Below are 20,375 nucleotides of genomic sequence, written 5' to 3' on the forward strand. Positions count from 1 at the left end.
ACCCTGCCCCCAACCCGAAGTACTGGTGAAACTGCCTCCAAATTCTCAATGATGCTATTACTTCCGGACTCCCTGAGTATTTCCCCAGGGACATCGGGAGTGGCGCTGTGGCTAGCCCTTTCAATCCTGACCCCCTACACAAACTCTCCTCTATTCTGACCCACTGGGAATCAACCCCTCTGACCCAGCACCGCACCTTCTCCACCTTCACCGCCCAGTAATGATACAGCAGGTTCGGAAGACCCAAACCCCCTGCCTTCCTTCCTCTCTATACCTTTATAATTCTGGCCACCTTCCCTCCGCATATGAACGAGGTCATCATTCCTTCATATTCTCTTAAAAAAAAAAAATGCCTTTGGCAGGAAGATCGGCAGACATTGGAAAATAAACAAAAATCACGGCAACACATTTATTTTAATCGCCTGTACCCGACCAGAGGGAGACCATCGCACCTTGTCAGATCAGCTTTCACCCTCCCTGCCAAGCTAGAAATGTTGTACCTATGGAGCAGCCCCAATCCCAAGAACCTGCACACCCAGATATCCAAAGTGAGTCCCTGCCCTACGGAATGGCAGCCCCCCCACCTCTGCCCCCAGCCCCGGCCCAGACACCACAAGATACTCACTCTTGTCTCTTTAATTTGTTCCCCGAGAAAGACCCAAACACCCGAAGCAACTCCAATATTCCTCCTATTGACACACTCGGTTCTGACACGTAGAACAGCAAATCATCCATGCTCTACCCTCTCCCCCCCCCCCCCCCCCCCCCCCCCAGCCCTTTCCATACTCCCGAACTTCTTAATGCGATGGCCAACGGCTCAATCGCAAGTCCAAACAACAGGGGGGGACATGGGACATCCCTGCCTAGTCCCACGGTGGAGAGAAAAATATCCCGAACTGACGTTATTTGTGCGGACACTCGCCTTCAGCTCCATATACAATAGCTTTACCCAGTCCACAAATCGTGGTTCAATTCCAAACCACTCCAGAACTGCCATCAAGTACCCCCATGCTACCCGGTCAAATGCTTTTTTGGTGTCCAATGCCACAACCATCTCTTTTTCCTTTCCCTCCGCCGGTGCCATAACCACAGTCAATACGTTCCTAATGTTCGAAAAGAGCTGCCTCCCTCTCTAAATTCCCAAAAGATGTTCACTTCTCACCTTCGGGAGTCACTCCTCCAGCCTACCTTCCAGTACCTTCGCTAATACCTTTGCGTCCACGTTTAAAAGTGATATGGGCCTATACGACCCACGCTATGGCGGATCCTTATCTTTCTTAAGAAACAGGGAAATCGATGCCTGCCCCAAGATTTGTGGTAACACCCACTTCTCTATCACCTCCTCAAACATCCCCACCAGCTTATCCTTGAATTTTTTATAATATTCCACTGGAAACCCATCCAACCCTGCCACCTTCCACGACTGCATCCTCCCAATCGCATCTTTTGTCCCCTGCTCCACTATCATCCCTTCCAATGTAGCTCTGTCCCCCCCTCCCCTAACCTTGGAAACTCCAGCGCATTTAGAAATTCCTGCATCTCTCGGTCTTTCCCAGGTGGCTCCGACCTATACAACTTCTCATAAAATTCCTTAAAGACCTTATTAATCTGATCTGGAGCTACCACCAACTTCCCTGCCCTGTCCCGCACCTGAACAATTTCCCTTGCCGCTGCCTCCCTCCGAAGCTGATCCGTTAACATACTCTCCATGCTCATAAACTACACCCCTTGCTCACCTCAATTGGCACCCCTACCACCTTCCTGGTAGATAGTCGGTCAATCCTTGACTGGAGATCCTTCCTCTTTTCCAACTTCACTGGATCCCCATCTTCTACATAACTCCTATCTACCTCCAACATCGCATCTATTACACTCTGACGCTCCAACATCTCTTTGTCCACACTAGCCTTAAACGAGATCACCACACCCCTCACCACTGCCTTCAGAGCCTCCCAGACAACCGCCTTCGACACATCCCCCATGCAGTTAAAACCTACATATTCCTCAATTACTTTTTCAGTTTTATCGCAGAACCCTCGGTCCCCAACAGTCCCACATCTAATTTCCACCCGGCCTCTGATACTACCCCCTTCTCCAATACCATATCCACCCAATGCGGACCCTGATCTGATATTGCAATTGCCGAGTACTCCGACCTCTTAATCCCAGCCAACAGAGCCTCCCCCACCACAGAAAAGTCAATCTGCGAGTATACCTTATGGACTGCAGGGAAAAATGGGTTCTCCCACGCCCTCGGGTGCTGAAACCTCCAAGGGTCCATCCCTCCCGTTTCCATCATTAGCCCAACCAATGTCTTCGCACCCCCCCCCCCCACCGACGAGATCAGCGAGCGCGCCGTGACCTGTCCAACCTTTTGCTGACGATTAGCGTTACCCCTCGAGCCCTACCGTCAATTCCAGAGTGAAACACCTGGCTAATCCAGCCCTTTTTAAGGCTCACCTGGTCCTTCACCCTCAAGTGAGTCTCTTACAGCATTGCTACATCGGCCTTCAAGCTTTTAAGATACGCAAGCACCCTTGACCTCTTTACTGGACCTCCCAACTCCCTCATATTCCACATGACTATCCTAACTGGGGGTCTCTCACCTTCTTATCCACCATCATACCACTGGGTCCTACTCCAAGAGTCTGACCCGCCCCTATCCATTGTTAACATCGAAGCCCCTCCCAGAATCCCCCCCTGTACTTCCTCTCTCAAAAACCTCACCCAGTATCGATCCCTTCTCCCCCCCCCTTGCGCACCTCATAGGCCCATCAAAACCTGCTAACCAGGCTCCAATTCCGCAGCCCTCCTGCCACCTCACCTCCGTTCGCTAGCTGACTTTAGTTAGCTTGCGGGGGTGCCCCCCCCCCCCAAGGCATACCATCCACTCCCACCCAGTCCCAGAAGAAAAAGAAAAACAATCTAACCCATACAATTTAATAAAATAACATATAACCATCGCAACAAAGAATGCCAATCAAACCAAACAAAAACTTATACTCTATAACAATGTGAAGTCAAGTAAGTTACAATACAGGTCAATGAGCAGAAAATTATAACATTTATACATTTTCCAGCTCCCCAATCACTGCCCCAAGCCTTCTGCCTTCATGAATGCCTCAGCCACCTCTACCGTCACAAAATAATAATCTTTGGTGTTGTACGTCACTCTCAGCTTTACCAGGTACACCACATCAAATCGCACCCCACTGTTGTCCAGTGTCGCCTTTACTCAGCTGAACGCCGCTTGTCTCTTCGCCAACTCCTTCGTCAAATCCTGGTATATCCGAAGTCCTGCAACAGCCCACTGATCCTCCCGCTTCTGCTTCACCCAGCTTAACCTCTCCTTCATGTGGTATCTATGGAAGCTGATAATTACTGCTCTTGGTGACTCATTTACTTTTGGCTACGGCCTTAACGACCGATGAGCTCGGTCCAGTTCATACATGGAGGGCTCCTCAGCTTCCCCCATCAACTCCGCCAGCATCTTAGCGAAGTACTCCGTTGGCATCAGGCCCTCTGCCCCTTCGGGCAAGCCCACAATCCTCAAATTCTGTCGCTTCGAGCAGTTCTCCAAATCTTCGAGCTTTGCTCGTAGCCCTCTGTTCGCCTCCACCACCCTCCGCAGCTCAACCCCCCCCCCCCCCCCCCCCATCATGGTGAGCTGGTCGCTGTGCTGCAACATGGTCTCCTCCAGTTCCTTCATCTTCTCGCCCTTCTCTCTCACCTCGGCCGATGTCTTTGCCACAGCTACACTCACCGGGGCAATTGCCTCCTCCACCAACGATTTCAGTGCGTCCGCCATCTCCTTCCTCAATGCCTCCATGTGCCTCGCAAACTGCTTCTTCAGCTCCACAGCCATCACCCCAGTCATCATTTCCACCATCAGCAGTGCGGCCCCACTTTGCGGTCCAGCCTCTGCCATCTTGCCAACCCTTTTGCTAGCCCTCTCACTCGACGGCAAACCGTTGTTTCCTCCCCTCTTCTCAACTGCTCCTCACAGTCCTTTTCACATCCTTTAGCGACTTATTATCTCTCTTTCTTCAATCCTCCAAAAATTACCTCCAGGACCAGTCTTCAAACCTCCTAAAAATACATCTCAAGCGGGAACCACCCAACGTGCGACTTCCCCTCTACATGCCGCCACCGGAAGTCAAAGATTTCACTACTTTTATAGTCTATTCCCCTTGCAATAAATGGCAACATTCCATCTGTCTTCCTAATCACTCACTGTGCCTACATACTTCCTTTTTTATAATTCATGCATCAGGACACCCAGATCCTGCTGTACCGCATGTTCTAAAATTTCTCTTCATTTAGATAGTATACTGGTTTTCTATGCTTTCTGCCAAAGTTAATATTTTTCCAAATTATACTCCATCTGCCAAATTTTTGCCCACTCACTTAACCTTTCTTTATACCATTGCAGATTCTCTGTTTCCACTAGACAACTTACCTTCCTACCTATCTTGATGTCATCAGTAAATTTAGCTACAATACATTCAGCCCCTTCATCCAAATCGTTGATGTATATTGTAAATAGTTGAGGTCCCAGCACTGATCTTCATGCCACTACGCTTGTTACAGCTTGCCAACCCAACAATTACCAATCTATGCCCACTCTCTGCTTTCTGTTTGCTAGCCAATCCTTTATCCATGTTAATACAGTACCTCATACACCATGTAATCTTGTCAGTAATTTTTGATGTGGCACCTTATCAGATGCCTTCTGGAAATCCAAGTACACGACATCAACATGTTCCCTTTCAATAACCTCATGCCCCGTTATATCCCCTGCTGTATCATTACCATCAAACTAGAGGATCAACCCTGTTTCAATGAAAAGTACAGGAGGGCATGACAGGAGCAGACCTAGGCATACCTGATCAAAGGTGTCAAATTAGTGCAACTACAACACAGAATGGCTTGCCTGTCAAACGGCCAGACCTAAGCAATCCCACAACCAATGGATCAGACCTAAACTCTGCACACCTGCCACATTGAGTTTTGAATGGTTGTGGACAATTATAACTCACTGGAAGTTGAGGTTCCACAAATATCCCCTCCCTCAATGATGGGCGAGCTCAACACATCAGTGCAAAAGACAAGGATGAAATAATTGCAACCATCTTCAAGCAGAATTGCTGGAGGATGATCCATTCCAGCCTCTGCCTGAGGTCTCCAACTTCACAGATGCCAGTTTTCAGCCAATTAAATTCACTTCACATGATAAGAAGAAGCAGTTCAAGGCTCTGGAAATTGCAACGGCTATGGGCCCTTGAAACCTTCCAGGAATAACTTGTGTCCCAGAACTGGCTATGCCCAACTAAGTTGTTCCAGTACAGCTCCAACACAGGCATCTATCTAGGTATGTCCTATCCAGAAAAAGCAGAACAAATTCAACCAGGCTAATTACTTTCTCATCCACCTACTCTTTTCACAGTAACTTCATTTGAAGCCTACTTGTGACAATAAGCGATTTTCATTTCATTCATTTCATTTCTTGATCATCAGCAAAGTTATGGAAGGGGTCATCAACAGTGCTGGCAATTGGATTTACTCGGCAATAGTCTGCTAACTGAGGCTGTTTGGGTTCTGGCAGAGCCACTCAGCTCTTGAACTCATCGCAGCCTTGGTCCAAAAGAGCTGAACTCCAAAGTTGAGGTGAGAGTGACTGGCCTTGAAACTAAGGGAGTATTTGACCAAGTGTAGCATCAAGGAGCCCCAGCAAAACTGGAGTTGATGGGAAATGGGGAAAAGTTCTCCACAGGTTGGAGTCATCCCCAGCACAAAGGAAGATGGTTGTGGTTGCAGAATGTCAGTCATCTCAGCCTCAGGACATCACTGCAGAAACTCCTCAGGGAGGTGTCCTAGGCCCAATAATTTTTAACTGCTTCATCAATGATCTTCCCTCCATCATAGGATTAAAAGTGGTGTTGCTTGCTGCTAATTGCACAATGTTCAGCACAATTCACAACTCCTTAGCTGCGAATCATTAATATGGCTGGATGAGTGCAGCTCCAAAAACATTCAAGAAGCTTCACACCATTCAGCACAAAGCAGCCCGCTTGACTGCTACCCGTTCTACAAACATTCACTCCCTCCACCACCAACAAACAGTGTCAGCTGTGTGTACCATCTACAAGATGCTCTGCAGTAACTCAACAAGGTTCCTTAGACAGCACCTTCCAAACCCACGATCACTACCATCCAGAAGGACAAGAGCAGCAGATACCGGGGAACCCCACCACCTGGTGCTTCCCCTTGTAGTCCCTCACCACCCTGACTTGGAAATATATCACTGCTCCTTCACTGTTGCTGAGGAAATGCCCTGGAACTCTCTTCCTAACACACCTCAAAGACTGTTGCAGTTCAAGGAGGCAACTCACCACCACCTTCTGAAGGGCAACTATGGATGGGCAATAAGTGCTGGCCTAACCAAAGATGTCCACATCCTTAAATGAATTTTTTTTTTAATATGCAGGAAGATCTGGAGAGCACTCTGGCTTGGGCTGATAAGTGGCAAGTAACATTTATGTCACATGAGAGCCAGTAAGAGAATATCCACCCATCTACCCTTGCCGTTCACTGGCATTACCATGAGTGAATCCCCATCATCAACATCCTGGGTGTCCTGCGGCTAGTAACTCATATCCTAACTCCCCGAGGTTTTTCCACCGTCACATGGCAGCGTGGCCTTTCCACCATCACCATCACAGGACACCCAGGATGTAGTGTATACCATCTACAAGGTGAGCTGCAGCAACTCATCAAGACTCCTTCAACAGCACCTTCGAAACCCATAAACTTTACCACCCCCTAAGGAGAAGGGCAACAGATGCATAGGAATACTATCAAATACAAGTTCTCCACAAAGCCACATATCATCCTGACTTGGAACTATATAATCTTTACTTCATTATCACTGGGTCAAAATCCTAAAACTTCTTTCCTGACAGCACTGTGGATGCATCTACATCACATGATTACAACAGCTCAAGAAGAGACTGATCATCACCTTCTCAAGGTCAATTAGGGATAGGTAACAAATGTTGCTCAGAATATAAAAACAGACAGTAAAAGTTTTTACAAATATATAAGACAAAAAAGAGTGGCTGAGGTAAATATTGGTCCTTTAGAGGATGAGAAGGGAGTTTTAATAATGGGAGATGAGGAAATGGCTGAGGAACTGAACAGGTTTTTTGGGTCGGTCTTCACAGTGGAAGACACAAATAACATGCCAGTGACTGATGGAAATGAGGCTATGACAGGTGAGGACCTTGCGAGGATTGTTATCACTAAGGAGGGAGTGATGGGCAAGCTAATGGGGCTAAAGGTAGACAAGTCTCCTGGCCCTGATGGAATGCATCCCAGAGTGCTAAAAGAGATGGCTAGGGAAATTGCAGATGCACTAGTGATAATTTACCGAAATTCACTAGACTCTGGGGTGGTCCCGGTGGATTGGAAATTAGCAAACGTGACGCCACTGTTTAAAAAAGGAGGTAGGCAGAAAGCAGGAAATTATAGGCCAGTGAGTTTAACTTCGGTAATAGGGAAGATGCTGGAATCTATCATCAAGGAAGAAATTGCGAGGCATCTGGATAGAAATTGTCCCATTGGGCAGACGCAGCATGGGTTCGTAAAAGGCAGGTCATGCCTAACTAATTTAGTGGAATTTTTTGAGGACATTACCAGTGCAGTAGATAATGGGGAGCCGATGGATGTGGTATATCTGGATTTCCAGAAAGCCTTTGACAAGGTGCCACACAAAAGGTTGCTGCATAAGATAAAGATGCATGGCATTAAGGGTAAAGTAGTAGCATGGATAGAGGATTGGTTAGAACATAGAACAGTACAGCACAGAACAGGCCCTTCGGCCCTCAATGTTGTGCCGAGCCATGATCACCCTACTCAAACCCACGTATCCACCCTATACCCGTAACCCAACAACCCCTCCTTAACCTTACTTTTATTAGGACACTACGGGCAATTTAGCATGGCCAATCCACCTAACCCGCACATCTTTGGACTGTGGGAGGAAACCGGAGCACCCGGAGGAAACCCACGCACACAGGGGGAGGACGTGCAGACTCCACACAGACAGTGACCCAGCCGGGAATCGAACCTGGGACCCTGGAGCTGTGAAGCATTTATGCTAACCACCATGCTACCCTGCTGCCCCAAATTAATTAATAGGTTAATTAATAGAAAGCAAAGAGTTGGGATAAATGGGTGTTTCTCTGGTTGGCAATCAGTAGCTAGTGGTGTCCCTCAGGGATCCGTGTTGGGCCCACAATTGTTCACAATTTACATTGATGATTTGGAGTTGGGGACCAAGGGCAATGTGTCCAAGTTTGCAGATGACACTAAGATGAGTGGTAAAGCGAAAAGTGCAGAGGATACTGGAAGTCTGCAGAGGGATTTGGATAGGTTAAGTGAATGGGCTCGGGTCTGGCAGATGGAATACAATGTTGACAAATGTGAGATTATCCATTTTGGTAGGAATAACAGCAAACGGGATTATTATTTAAACGATAAAATATTAAAGCATGCCGCTGTTCAGAGAGACTTGGGTGTGCTAGTGCATGAGTCACAGAAGGTTGGTTTACAAGTGCAACAGGTGATTAAGAAGGCAAATGGAATTTTGTCCTTCATTGCTAGAGGGATGGAGTTTAAGACTAGGGAGGTTATGGTGCAATTGTATAAGGTGTTAGTGCGGCCACACCTGGAGTATTGTGTTCAGTTTTGGTCTCCTTACTTGAGAAAGGACGTACTGGCGCTGGAGGGTGTGCAGACGAGATTCACTAGGTTAATCCCAGAGCTGAAGGGGTTGGATTATGAGGAGAGGTTGAGTAGACTGGGACTGTACTCGTTGGAATTTAGAAGGATGAGGGGGGATCTTTTAGAAACATTTAAAATTATGAAGGGAATAGATAGGATAGATGCGGGCAGGTTGTTTCCACTGGCGGGTGACAGCAGAACTAGGGGGCATAGCCTCAAAATAAGGGGAAGTAGATTTAGGACTGAGTTTAGGAGGAACTTCTTCACCCAAAGGGTTGTGAATCTATGGAATTCCTTGCCCAGTGAAGCAGTTGAGGCTCCTTCATTACATGTTTTTAAGGTAAAGATAGATAGTTTTTTGAAGAATAAAGGGATTAAGGGTTATGGTGTTCGGGCCGGAAAGTGGAACTGAGTCCACAAAAGATCAGCCATGATCTAATTGAATGGCGGAGCAGGCTCGAGGGGCCAGATGGCCAACTCCTGTTCCTAGTGCTTATGTTCTTATGACACACCCTGTGACATCCAAACCCTGTGTAAGAACGAAAAGAATTTAAAATTGGTTTTGGTCAGTAGAAGGAAAATGTTGGGTGTGATTCAACGATCGTGTTCCACCTGGCACAGATCTGGGAGAGCCCCAAATTAGGTTCCGCACCAGGTGCCAGTCCGATCGCAAGTCACCCGACTCGCTCCAGCCATGCAATCTGGATCTCGCTCAACGAAGGTGAGATCCAGATCTGCTCATTTAAATTAACCATTTGGCTCACTTAAATACCAGGATACTTGATTCACCCGGCGCCTGGGAAGTCAATGGACACGCCTGCGAGATCTCATCTGGCCGTCGTTTAGTACTAGTCTACACACACTTGGACCAGGTGTAATGACACCTCGGGGGGGGGGGGGGTCTTGCATGGCATTCGAGATCCCTGAGTGGTCGGAGACAGGACAGAATGGTACCCTGGCACTCCCTATGGCACTGGCAACGCTAGCCTGGCACCTCGCAGTGCTACCCTGACATTGCCGAGGTGCCTAGTGGCACTGCCAGTATTCTGGGGCACTGCCAGGGTGTCAGGTTTACACTGCCAGGGGAGGCCTTGCCAATTGGAGAGGATGGTCAGGGGTTTCCCAGGGCCTTGATAAAGCTTGGGTTGAGGGGAGGTGGAATCCAAAAACTGGGTTGGGGGGGAGAGGGGAGAGAGATCGGGGTTGATGTTCACAATGCTGCCCCGATCTACGAGCAGTCATTCCTGCCAGTGAGATCATCTTACCAGCAGGAAATCCCTGAGTGTGACCTCGTCGGGAAGAAACTCGCTGAGGCTAAAAATAACGGCTCTCGGCGCTGCAGCCACCAAGAAATTCTCTACCAAACGCACCCAGAAGTGGGCTTAAACCTTTGTTGAATCACACCCATCAACAGTGAATTAGCAGTCCCATTTACCACTCACTCAATCTTTTTTATTAACTTCAATGGAAAGAAAATTGGGCACCATATAAACATGCTGCCTGTTTGTTATAAATGCATTCCAATATATTAATAAAGACTAATTTCACTCCATTAACGTTCCAACTGGAGTGACCAGAGAGTGACCAATTTTAGTTCACTGTTTTATCTTTACAAGTCTAGGTGCTGAGGCTATCTTATCGTGTTCCATTAGCCATCCATGTCTGAGAACCACTGACTCAACAAAATTAAGGAGAGCCAGTGGCGTGATGCACTATCAATTATGACAAGACGAGAATGGAATGTAATCGAGGCTTTATTACACAGAGATGAATGAAAATGAAATTAAATGAAAATCACTTATTGTCACAAGTAGGCTTCAAATGAAGTTACTGTGAAAAGTCCCTAGTCGCCACATTCCGGCACCTGTTCAGGGAGGCTGTTACGGGAATCGAACCGTGCTGCTGGCCTGTCTTGGTCTGCTTTCAAAGCCAGTGATTTAGCCCTGTGCTAAACAGCCCACAGAGATGTGTGGCCTCCTACAGCAGCTGACGAAATGGCTGCTGTTCGGAGAGCACACACATTTATACTCCACCTACTGGGCGGAGCCAGCAGGCAAGGATCTACCCCCATACCTGTAGTACAGGGGCCTTGCCATAATACCAATATGTACAATATAATACAACAGTGGTGACTACCACATGGCATAGTGGTATTGTCACTGGATTAGTAATCCAGAGACCCAGGGTAATGCTCTGAATCCCAGGTTCAAATCCCACCATGACAGATGGTGAAATTTCAATTTAATAAAAAAGGTCTGGAATAAGTCCAATCATGACCATGAAAGTATTGCCGGTTGTCGTAAAAACCTGTACATTTAAAGCCTCTGATACGTTCGACCAGTTTACTTACTCAAAAGCTTTACTCGGGTGCCCTTATTTGCGAGATGGACAAAATAGGTTCACAGTTTAACGCAATTTTATTCACAATTCTATCACTCAAGAAAATATGACTCAAGTTCACAGCTGAGCTTTGGGTTTTACCCGCACTTAGTGAAGGAGGCTGGCAGGCTTCGATCACTCGATGTGAATGTCTTCTCTGGGTTCAAAACCCAGGGTCCCGTCTTCTTGCTATGGTTAGAACATAGAACAGTACAGCACAGAACAGGCCCCTCGGCCCTCAACGTTGTGCCGAACAATGACCACCCCACTCAAACCCACGTATCCACCCTATACCCGTAATCCAACAACCCCCCCCCCCCCCCCAACCTTTACTTTTTAGGACACTACGGGCAATTTAGCATAGCCAATCCACCTAACCCGCACATCTTTGGACTGTGGGAGGAAACCGGAGCACCCGGAGGAAACCCATGCACACACGGAGAGGACGTGCAGACTCCGCACAGTGACCCAGCCGGGAATCGAACCTGGGACCCTGGAGCTGTGAAGCATTTATGCTAACCACCATGCTACCGTGGGGAACCCCCAGATTATTGCTCAAGATCTGTTCGATGCTGCTTTCTTTATACATTCACCTGAGGAAGGAGCAGTGCTCCGAAAGCTTGTGTTTGAAACAAACCTGTTGGACTTTAACCTGGTGTTGTAAGACTTCTTACTGTTCTTTATACTGGGAAGCTTGGATTGAGACATATGTATATGCCCACCACTGGTCATTGTCTGAGCCAGACCCCAACTTTTTAATGAGAAAGACAGGATATTCCTGTTTATCCATGGTGGTTCAATCAAGACCCATTGTCCTCTGAAACTCCCTTTGTCTAACCAGCCATCAGCTCATTAAGGAGTCTGATGGCTTCTTTTGTCTGTTCTTCGTTCTGCTGCAAAGTTGATCACCTGTGTTACATATTTTGTTGCATATTCATACGGAGTGGGTAATTACAAAGTCCATATCGCAATAACAAGTTTATGCTTTGACTTGGGTGCTTTTGCAGATGGCCAGTATCGATTCCAGCCAGGGTCTCATGAGACAGTTTCTGTTCCTGGTCGATGTGTATCTTCCCAATCTCTTTTCAGTACCACAAACCCACCTGGTTCATGAATGCCCTTCTTGCCCATTCTGTCCTCCATGTAATTCCAGATCCCACACAGTGATGTGGCTGACTCTTAACTACCCCCCCACTGAAATGGCCTAACAAGTCACTCAGTCCAAGGGCAATTAGGAATGGCAAAAAATGCTGGCCCAGCAGCTAGGCCTGGATCACAAGAACGAATAAAAAAAAACACTCATGAGATTTCTGGAGTGATGTAAGCATGCTTGTGGAATCATTGAAATTTTATTAGTTTGCCAGACACCTGCTCAGTTCTGATATAACACTGTCTCCACAGATTTCGACTAGTCCCGTTCCTGACTGAGCTCAGAGCAGTGATGGACTGGGTCTGGACAGACACAACTCTTAGTCTCTCAAGTTGGATATGTATAGAGGACATTTATGCCCATATTTTTACTCTGAAGTGTTGGCGTGAATCTGAGAAGGTAAGAAGGATACATGGAATACACAGTTAAATAACGTCTGCAATTACATTTTTAAACATGGAAAACATTTATTAATTTGATAGTTTAATAGTTTTCTGAAACATTCACCAAATGATCTTGATGATTTTTCTCAGTGTTTTCCATTTATTTTGTGTTGGAACTGTTGCACATTTTTCATATTTCACATTTGCAAAACATCATTGACACAATGGGTTGGATTCTCCGTCCCGCCACGCCAGATTCCTGGTTCAGAATGCTTGTGGGATGCTCCATTTCGCTGGCTGGTCATTGGGGTTCCCCATTGTGGGGCAATCCCACGCCATTGAGAAGCCCCTGAGCTGCCGGCAAAATGGAGCATCCCGCCGGCGGAGAATCCAGCCCAATGTATATGCTTGCATAATCGTATACATGCCTCAAGAGTTTTGTGGTCATGGGTATGGCGGATAGCAGGTGAGAGGGAATTAACCATTTTGCAATTCAATGGCTCAAAAGTTACTTAAAATCTGTCCTGCAGACCTGTTTCAAATTAATTCATTTCAATACTTTTTAAATGCTTTTCAGGTAAGGGGATTATTGTTGAGAAATGGCACTTTCCCTATTTTGGGCACCCAATGTCAGCGTGAACTGTACCAAGAGCAAGTATTGTACAGTTAGATGCAATGTAAAGTTCTCTCTACACAGCCCAACAACAATTCTCAGCCCACCCTTAAAAGAGCACATCCTACTGGAGCACTTTTTTTCCTCTGTTTCCAATACCATCCATGCACGGGATGACTTTGAATGAGATTGACAGCCAATTACTATTAAATTGTAACAAATTTTTCTAAGCTCCTGCCCATTAGAATGCCATGGTAGAACAGTGGTTAGCACTGTTGCTTCACAATTCCAGGTCGGAGGTTTGATTCCCGGCTTGAGTCACTGTGAGAAGTTTGCAAGTTCTCTCTGTGTCTGCATGGGTTTCCTCCAGGTACCTCCCACAGTCCAAAGCTGTGCGGGTTGGGTGGGTTGGTCACGCTAAATTGCCCTGTAGTTTCCAAACATTAGGTGGGGTTGTTGGGTTACGGGATAGGGTGGAGGTGTGGGATTAGGGTGGGTGCTCTTTCAGGGGCCGGTGTGGACTCGATAGGCCAAATGGTCTGTAAACAATGTGCATGGTTGATGCCTTCAGCTTTGACATTATTAATATCATCTGGCCTGCATTTGTATGGTGTGTTTATGGCAGGTGCATGAACCATTCAGTTTAAGGCCCCAATCAAAATGGGTCCCCAATTTCTTATTTAATAATCTGCTTTTTACCTTTTGGGTTTGTGTTTCATTACAGAGGTATCCTCAACCACGTGGACAAAAGAAAAAGAAAGTTGTAAAATATGGCATGGGTGGTCTTATCGTCTTCTTGTTAATATGCATTGTGTGGTTCCCACTCCTCTTCATGTCCTTAATCAAATCTGTTGCTGGCAAGACAAATAAACCTTTGGATGTTTCTGTTAAAATAACCATTGGAGGTTATCAGGTAAAACAAAGGCTGTATCCTTTTTAGCACAAATTTTACACCATAATAAACATAAAAACACCAAGGCCAGAAGTGTATTCTTTTCCCCAGCGGGTTTTGAGGCTGGGGTTGGTAGGGGGGGGGGGGGGGGGGGGGGGGGAGCATGAAATTGCATGGATGGGATTTCCTCAGTCACAACTGGATGCAATTTTATGGTGGGAGGAGCAGGACTTCAAGTGATGAGCCCGCCCTTGCTCCGATTAAGTTATTCAGTGACCACTTACTTGCCATTAAGGGCCTTTTCCCAGAGCCTCAAGTTTTAGGCCGGTGGGTAAATGACAGATCGGGGGGAAACAGAAAAGTAACCAAACATACATCTCAGGCAGGAAGGTGGGGGAGCGGGGAGGGCCTGCATCCGAAACATCCTTCAGATTCGGGGAAACCCTCCCCTCAAGGCCTGGAGTCTCCCTCTGGCCTAACCTCCGGAATCTCAAACACCCACCTCACAACCCTCCCCTCCCCAGGACCTACACTCTGGCTTCCTGTACTTAGTTCTAAGTATGTCACCTCAGTACCTTTCTGGCCACTGCAATGCTGTGCCTGGGGGTGGGGGGGGGGGGGGGGGGGGGGGGGGGCGGCTGGGGCGCTGCAGGCCAATCTGATTAGCCAGCAGTTTACCAAGTCCGGGCTTCCACCCAAGTGAGAACAGAAGTTCGGCCTTCTACCAATCAATGCTCTCGGATGTGAAATGGGCAATGGGCATGTGGGAGTAGCCAGGTATGTGGTCCCAGCCGGCTCTCTGAGATGGTGGGGGCCAAGAACCCCCGCAACCTAAAAATTCAAACCCAAGTTTGTTCAATAAGTAAACTGAAATGCTAGCTTTCTTCACCATACAAAGGAATCCATACAAATTTCAGTTGGATCCATTTTAATTAATCTCAGAAATGTGAGGAAAAGCAATTCATTTATTTAAGACAAGAAGCAATAGAGGACAAGAAAGTGCAAATTAATCCAACTTTAAGATTGAGGGGGAGCAAAATTAAGTCCAATTCAAAATTCCTTTTTCACAAAACTGATTTTAACTTGCAGTTTTCCCTTGAGTTTGTTAAAGAAAGTAAAAAGGAGTGTATTATTGGGGCAGCAGAGTGGCGCAGTGGTTAGCACTGCTGCCTCACGGCACCGAGGTCCCAGGTTCGATCCCAGCTCTGGGTCACTGTCCGTATGGAGTTTGCACATTCTCCCCGTGTTTGCGTGGGATTTGCCCCCATAACCCAAAGATGTGCAAGCTAGGTGGATTGGCCACGCTAAATTGCCCCATCATTAGAAAAAATGAATTGGGTATTCTAAATTTATTTTTTAAAAAAGGAGTATTATTTACTAAAATAAACATACTTTGAACATATTGATGTAGAAGAACCGTTCCAATAGCAAGGCAGCTCAGATGCTCACTTAACTGAGCAGGCAAGACTGCCTTCTGGAAACATAATAAAATCCCCCATTGTATGGAGCAAAAAAACAAAGGCGTCTTGAGTAGATATTTGGAGGCTAAAATAAGGGAGACAGGAAAAGGCTCATGCAAGGAATGAGAACCAGTATGGCCCAGTAGGCCCGAGTGGTCTGCATGTGTCCTGTAGACTCCACGTAAACAGTTTTTTCAATTAAAGACAAAAAAACTGCCCATTGTATTACTCTCCTGTAAATCTCTCTTGGGGTGAATTTTAATAAAAGGTGTCGTATTCAAATCTGTGTTTCTTTTTCTCAAGCCGATCTTTACAATGAGTGCCCAGCAGAACCAGCTGCAAGATTTTAAACCAAGTCAGCACAAGAGACTTTTAGACAACTATATCGATTTTCCTGTAAGTACTTTCTGCATCATTATCATGTATGTCCTTTCATAGAATTCTAGAATTTACAGTGCAGAAGGAGGCCATTCATCCCTTCAAGTCTGCACCAGCTCTTGGAAAGAGCATCCCACCCAAGCCCATGCCTCCACCCTATCTCCATAACCCAGTAACCCCATCTAACCTTTTGGACACTAAGGGGCAATTTAGCATATCCAATCCACCTAACTTGCACATCTTTGGACCTGTGGGAGAAAACCGGAGTACCCAGAGAAAACCCACGCAGACACAGGGAGAAAGTGCAAACAAAGATAGTCTGAAGGGATTTATATTTTATTGATAAACATTAAAATTAAGGTTTGATTTTAAGTAGGTTTATTTTGATGTTTCTGTGCCTGGAAGGGTAAAACTATAATTAGATTAATGGTGGACAAAGTTGTTTGTATGTGTGGGGATGGTTAATTTCCAACTGTGTTCCTAATGTGCTTAAAGCGGGCTACAGTGTGAAACTAGATAAATAGACCAGCAGAGGATGTAGTGTTGCTTAGCAACTGGGGCCTTGGAAGGTAGAGAAGCTTTTAAATTTTATCTTTGTCTGAATTTGTGAGCAGTTGAAGACAGGATCTCAGGGAGTGAACATCTCTCAACTCTGCCAGAAGAAAGACTGTACAGGACGGGAGCTGCAAAAAGGCAGATTTTCTAAAGTATAGGTTACAGTCAAGATAACCAGGGAATTGGGACAGAAAGAATGTTTACGACACCTAAAGTTAAGCGAATAGAGACAAAGGTATTGCTCAAAAGAATTCATGAAAGACTAAACAATGTGTTAAAGAGACGATTGCAGTTACTAAATTTAAAGTGGGATAACAGACTTCAAAGGTAGATGGAATGCTTAATGTTATTTTAATACAGTCTGGGAATTGAGTTGAAGCAATTGTGAGCAGTTTGCACAGCAGTCAAGAGAGAGAAATTCTAAAGGTGTTGGTGTAAAATCCTGGAATGGATTTTCTGTTAAAAGTGGAGCAGAAGCTTTGTTTAAAAATGCCATTTGGAAAATCTGGTCTGGTTTTGGAAGGCAAACTGTTAATGGAAAGCATTATTGTGAATGAACATTTTAAAGTATGCTAGTTTTGGAATGAAGATTGGAAACTCTCAAGTGACAATCATCTGGGAAGATTGTGAGGAGAAATCGACAGAACTAACTTGGGTTCAGAGTGGAGAGTGTATTTGACCACAATCATCTGGTGTGCTGAAGATGGAGTTTGTGTTAGAGAAACCATTGTAGAATGTACTTTGCAATGTTAATGTTAAAATTGGCATGTATTTGTTAAACTAAGAGGGGAGTAAAGGAGCATTGTATAAGAATCCAACATTTCATGTTTAACAAATGTTTTTTCATTGTTGTTAAAACTAATTAGCGGTCCTGTGACTTTGTTTCTCCAGGTTTTATAAAAAAAAGTAAGTTACAGTCTTTTGAGCCAGGGATCCATTCTGGAATCTCCCCATCCAATATTAAAACATCAGTTGGGATTGTATGATCTCACAATGTGACACAATTTCAAAATTTGCAGATGATATGAAACTCTGAAGCATTCTGAGCCACAAGGAGGATAGAATAGAACTTCAAATGGGCATAGAGAAGTGTTGGTTGAATGGGAGGACAATTGGCAGTTGAAGTTCAATGCAGACAAATATGAAATTATTCACTTTGGTAGAAAGAACATGGAGAGACATATAAAATATAGGGTACCAGTCTAACAGAGGTGCGGGGACAGAGGGATCTGGGTGTATATGTGCATAAGTGACTGAAGTTGGCAGGGCAGGTTGATAGGGCAATTAATAAAGCATACAGTATCCAAGGCTTTATTAATTGGGATATAGAGTATGAGAGCAAGGTGGTTATGTTGAACCTGAGAGGATACATAGCATAATTCAACCGAAAAATGTTGAAGTATAATTTTGGTCACATTTAGCGGGGTTTCTGCCTCCGGCTGTGTGGGCGAGTTCACGAATCGTATTCAACAGCACTTTGTGCCAAAAACGAGCCCCTATGAGATTCTCGCCTTTACTGGCTCCCTCGCCACCTGATTTGCCAAACTCATGCCTTAGCAGCTCACCAGCAATGAGGAAGAGCTGCTTTTAAGTGCTCTCACCACTCACTCGCAGTTAACACACAAGCATGACCGCGTGCATGCTTGTTCCTCACTTTGGCGATGCCGACCTGACAAGATTCCTCGATGCTGTGGATGAGAGGCAGGGCACCCTGTTCCCCCCCGAGGCGGTAGGAGGACTAGCAGCAGGATGAGAAATGCCACCTGGCAGTCAGTGGCAGCAGCTGTCAGTGTGGCAGCATGAGAAGGAGGACCACTGTCAACTGTAGGAAGAAGGCAAGCAACCTGCAATGTCTCTCCTGGCATCAGATCCGCTTACAACCCCTCACATTCCCAAACCACCCCCACCAACTCACTGGCTGACACCTCGCACCCTCCCACATCTGATCTTCATGCTTATTCCTCAGAACCCCCTGGCACACACCAGCATAATTCCTTCATGTCAAGGTATGGTGCCCACACATGGGGGCTATAGACCCCTCCTGACCCATCAAGTGTGCAGTTCACAATGCCCTCTCTTTGTCCCCAAAGGAGCAGATATCCCATTATAAACAGAAAAGGGCCAAGATGGGAGGAGCGGATCCCAGAAATCTGAGTCCTCACCCCATGAGAAATGGGCCTTGGAGATCACGGGATTGTCCGAGGAGAAAGCAGTCGCCAACAGCGAGGTTGGCCTGCGCTAGGGAGGTGAGGATCCACTCGCCCTTCACCCAGATGACAGTCTCAAGTGAATTGTTCATCTCAGACAAAATGATCCTTCCCTCTCACTGACCACATGTCCATTATTTTTCAGGATCTCTATCTGATAGGGCCAGGCCATCCAGAGCAGTGCCTCCCCCCACCTCCCAAGAGAACACCTTGGAGGAGAGCTCCGAGGAGACCACTGTCGAAGCATCACAGCTGTCACCCTCAGCTTCCACTAGCATAGAGACACACACATTGGTGGGCAACATTAGTGGACAGGCTTCTGGGTCATAAAAGGTGAACACCACGCAGTTGTTGATGCACATCAGATGGAGGCAGGAATATCCAAGGGAATCAGAAGTCGAAGGTGCCTCTGGACAAGGTTCTCCCAGGGTTGATGCAGATGATAGGTCAGACCCCAGAAGGGGTACCCCAGGAGCCCCCCCCCCCCCCCCTCCCCCGCCCCAAGCACTAGGTCAGCAGCTCCAGGGCTCTTGTACTGCATGCCGGAAAATAGAAATGGCTGTTCACCTCCTCACGTCCCCTCAGAAGCCATCGTGCCAGCTTGAAGTACAAAACGATGCCCGCGTGACTTCCCGCTGGAAAGTTGGGTAATTCCTGGGAGACTGCAGCATTCTACTTCAACCTCACTAATTAGATTGAAATTAATGCAAATTCAGTTTAATGAACTTCCCACCATTTTTGGACGAGATCCAGAACTCGTCTTCGGGACCGGGCTGGGTGAATTACAAAATCGATTGCCCCCAGCTCTAATCTCGATTTTGGGATTTTCTCGCAGCCGGATCTGCGCTGAGCGCAACACGGTTGTTGAATCGCTCCCATCAATTGGGCTTCAGCTAGAGTATCGTGCCTAGTTCTGGGTGCCACCATTGCGGAAGGATGTGAAGGCATTTGAGAGCGCACAGAAAATATTTCTGAGAATAGTTGCATTAAGTACATTATTAAAATAGATCGGATAAATTGGGACTGTTTTCTTTGGAGAAGAGGAAATTGGTCGAAATATTCAAAATTTATGAGGGGGCTGCACAGAGCAATGGGGGAGAAACATCTCACTCATGAAAGAAAATCAAGAATGAGAGGGCACAGATTTAAAGGTAATTGACAAACGAAACAAAAGGGACATGGGGCGAAACCTTTTCACGCTGCGAGTGGTTAAGGTCCGGAATTAATCACAGAATCCCCACTGTGCAGAAAGAGGCCATTCGGCTCATCGAACCTGCATCAACCCTTTGAATGTCCACCCTACCTCGGCACAATCCCCCTATAACCTTGCCCGAATTTAGCATGGCCGATTCACCTAACCTGCACATCTTTGGACTGTGTGAGAAAACCAGAGCACCAGGAGGAAATCCACATAGACACGGGAGAAAGTGCAAACTCTACACCGTCAGCAGAGGCTGGAATTGAACCCAGGTTCCTGGAGCTGTGAGGCAGCAGTGCTAACCAACCACTGTGCTGCCTACATAAATAATTACTTTAAAGACAACAGTGCAAACTGATCTTGGGGCTGACCCTGG

The 20,375-nt window shown here is 46.4% G+C and overlaps 1 protein-coding gene across 1 annotated transcript in view; it reads left to right on the forward strand.

Annotated features, from left to right (window-relative positions):
• The window catches only part of LOC119972907 (piezo-type mechanosensitive ion channel component 2-like), a 1,374,210-nt gene that overhangs the window by 1,271,556 nt on the left and 82,279 nt on the right, over positions 1–20,375 (forward strand). The window contains 3 exon segments of the mRNA XM_038810453.1: positions 12,565–12,712; positions 14,034–14,222; positions 15,965–16,057. Of these exon segments, the coding sequence (XP_038666381.1) occupies positions 12,565–12,712; positions 14,034–14,222; positions 15,965–16,057 (430 nt within the window).

The sequence above is a fragment of the Scyliorhinus canicula genome, chromosome 10 (assembly GCF_902713615.1).
Source record: "Scyliorhinus canicula chromosome 10, sScyCan1.1, whole genome shotgun sequence".
Lineage (NCBI taxonomy): Eukaryota > Metazoa > Chordata > Chondrichthyes > Carcharhiniformes > Scyliorhinidae > Scyliorhinus > Scyliorhinus canicula.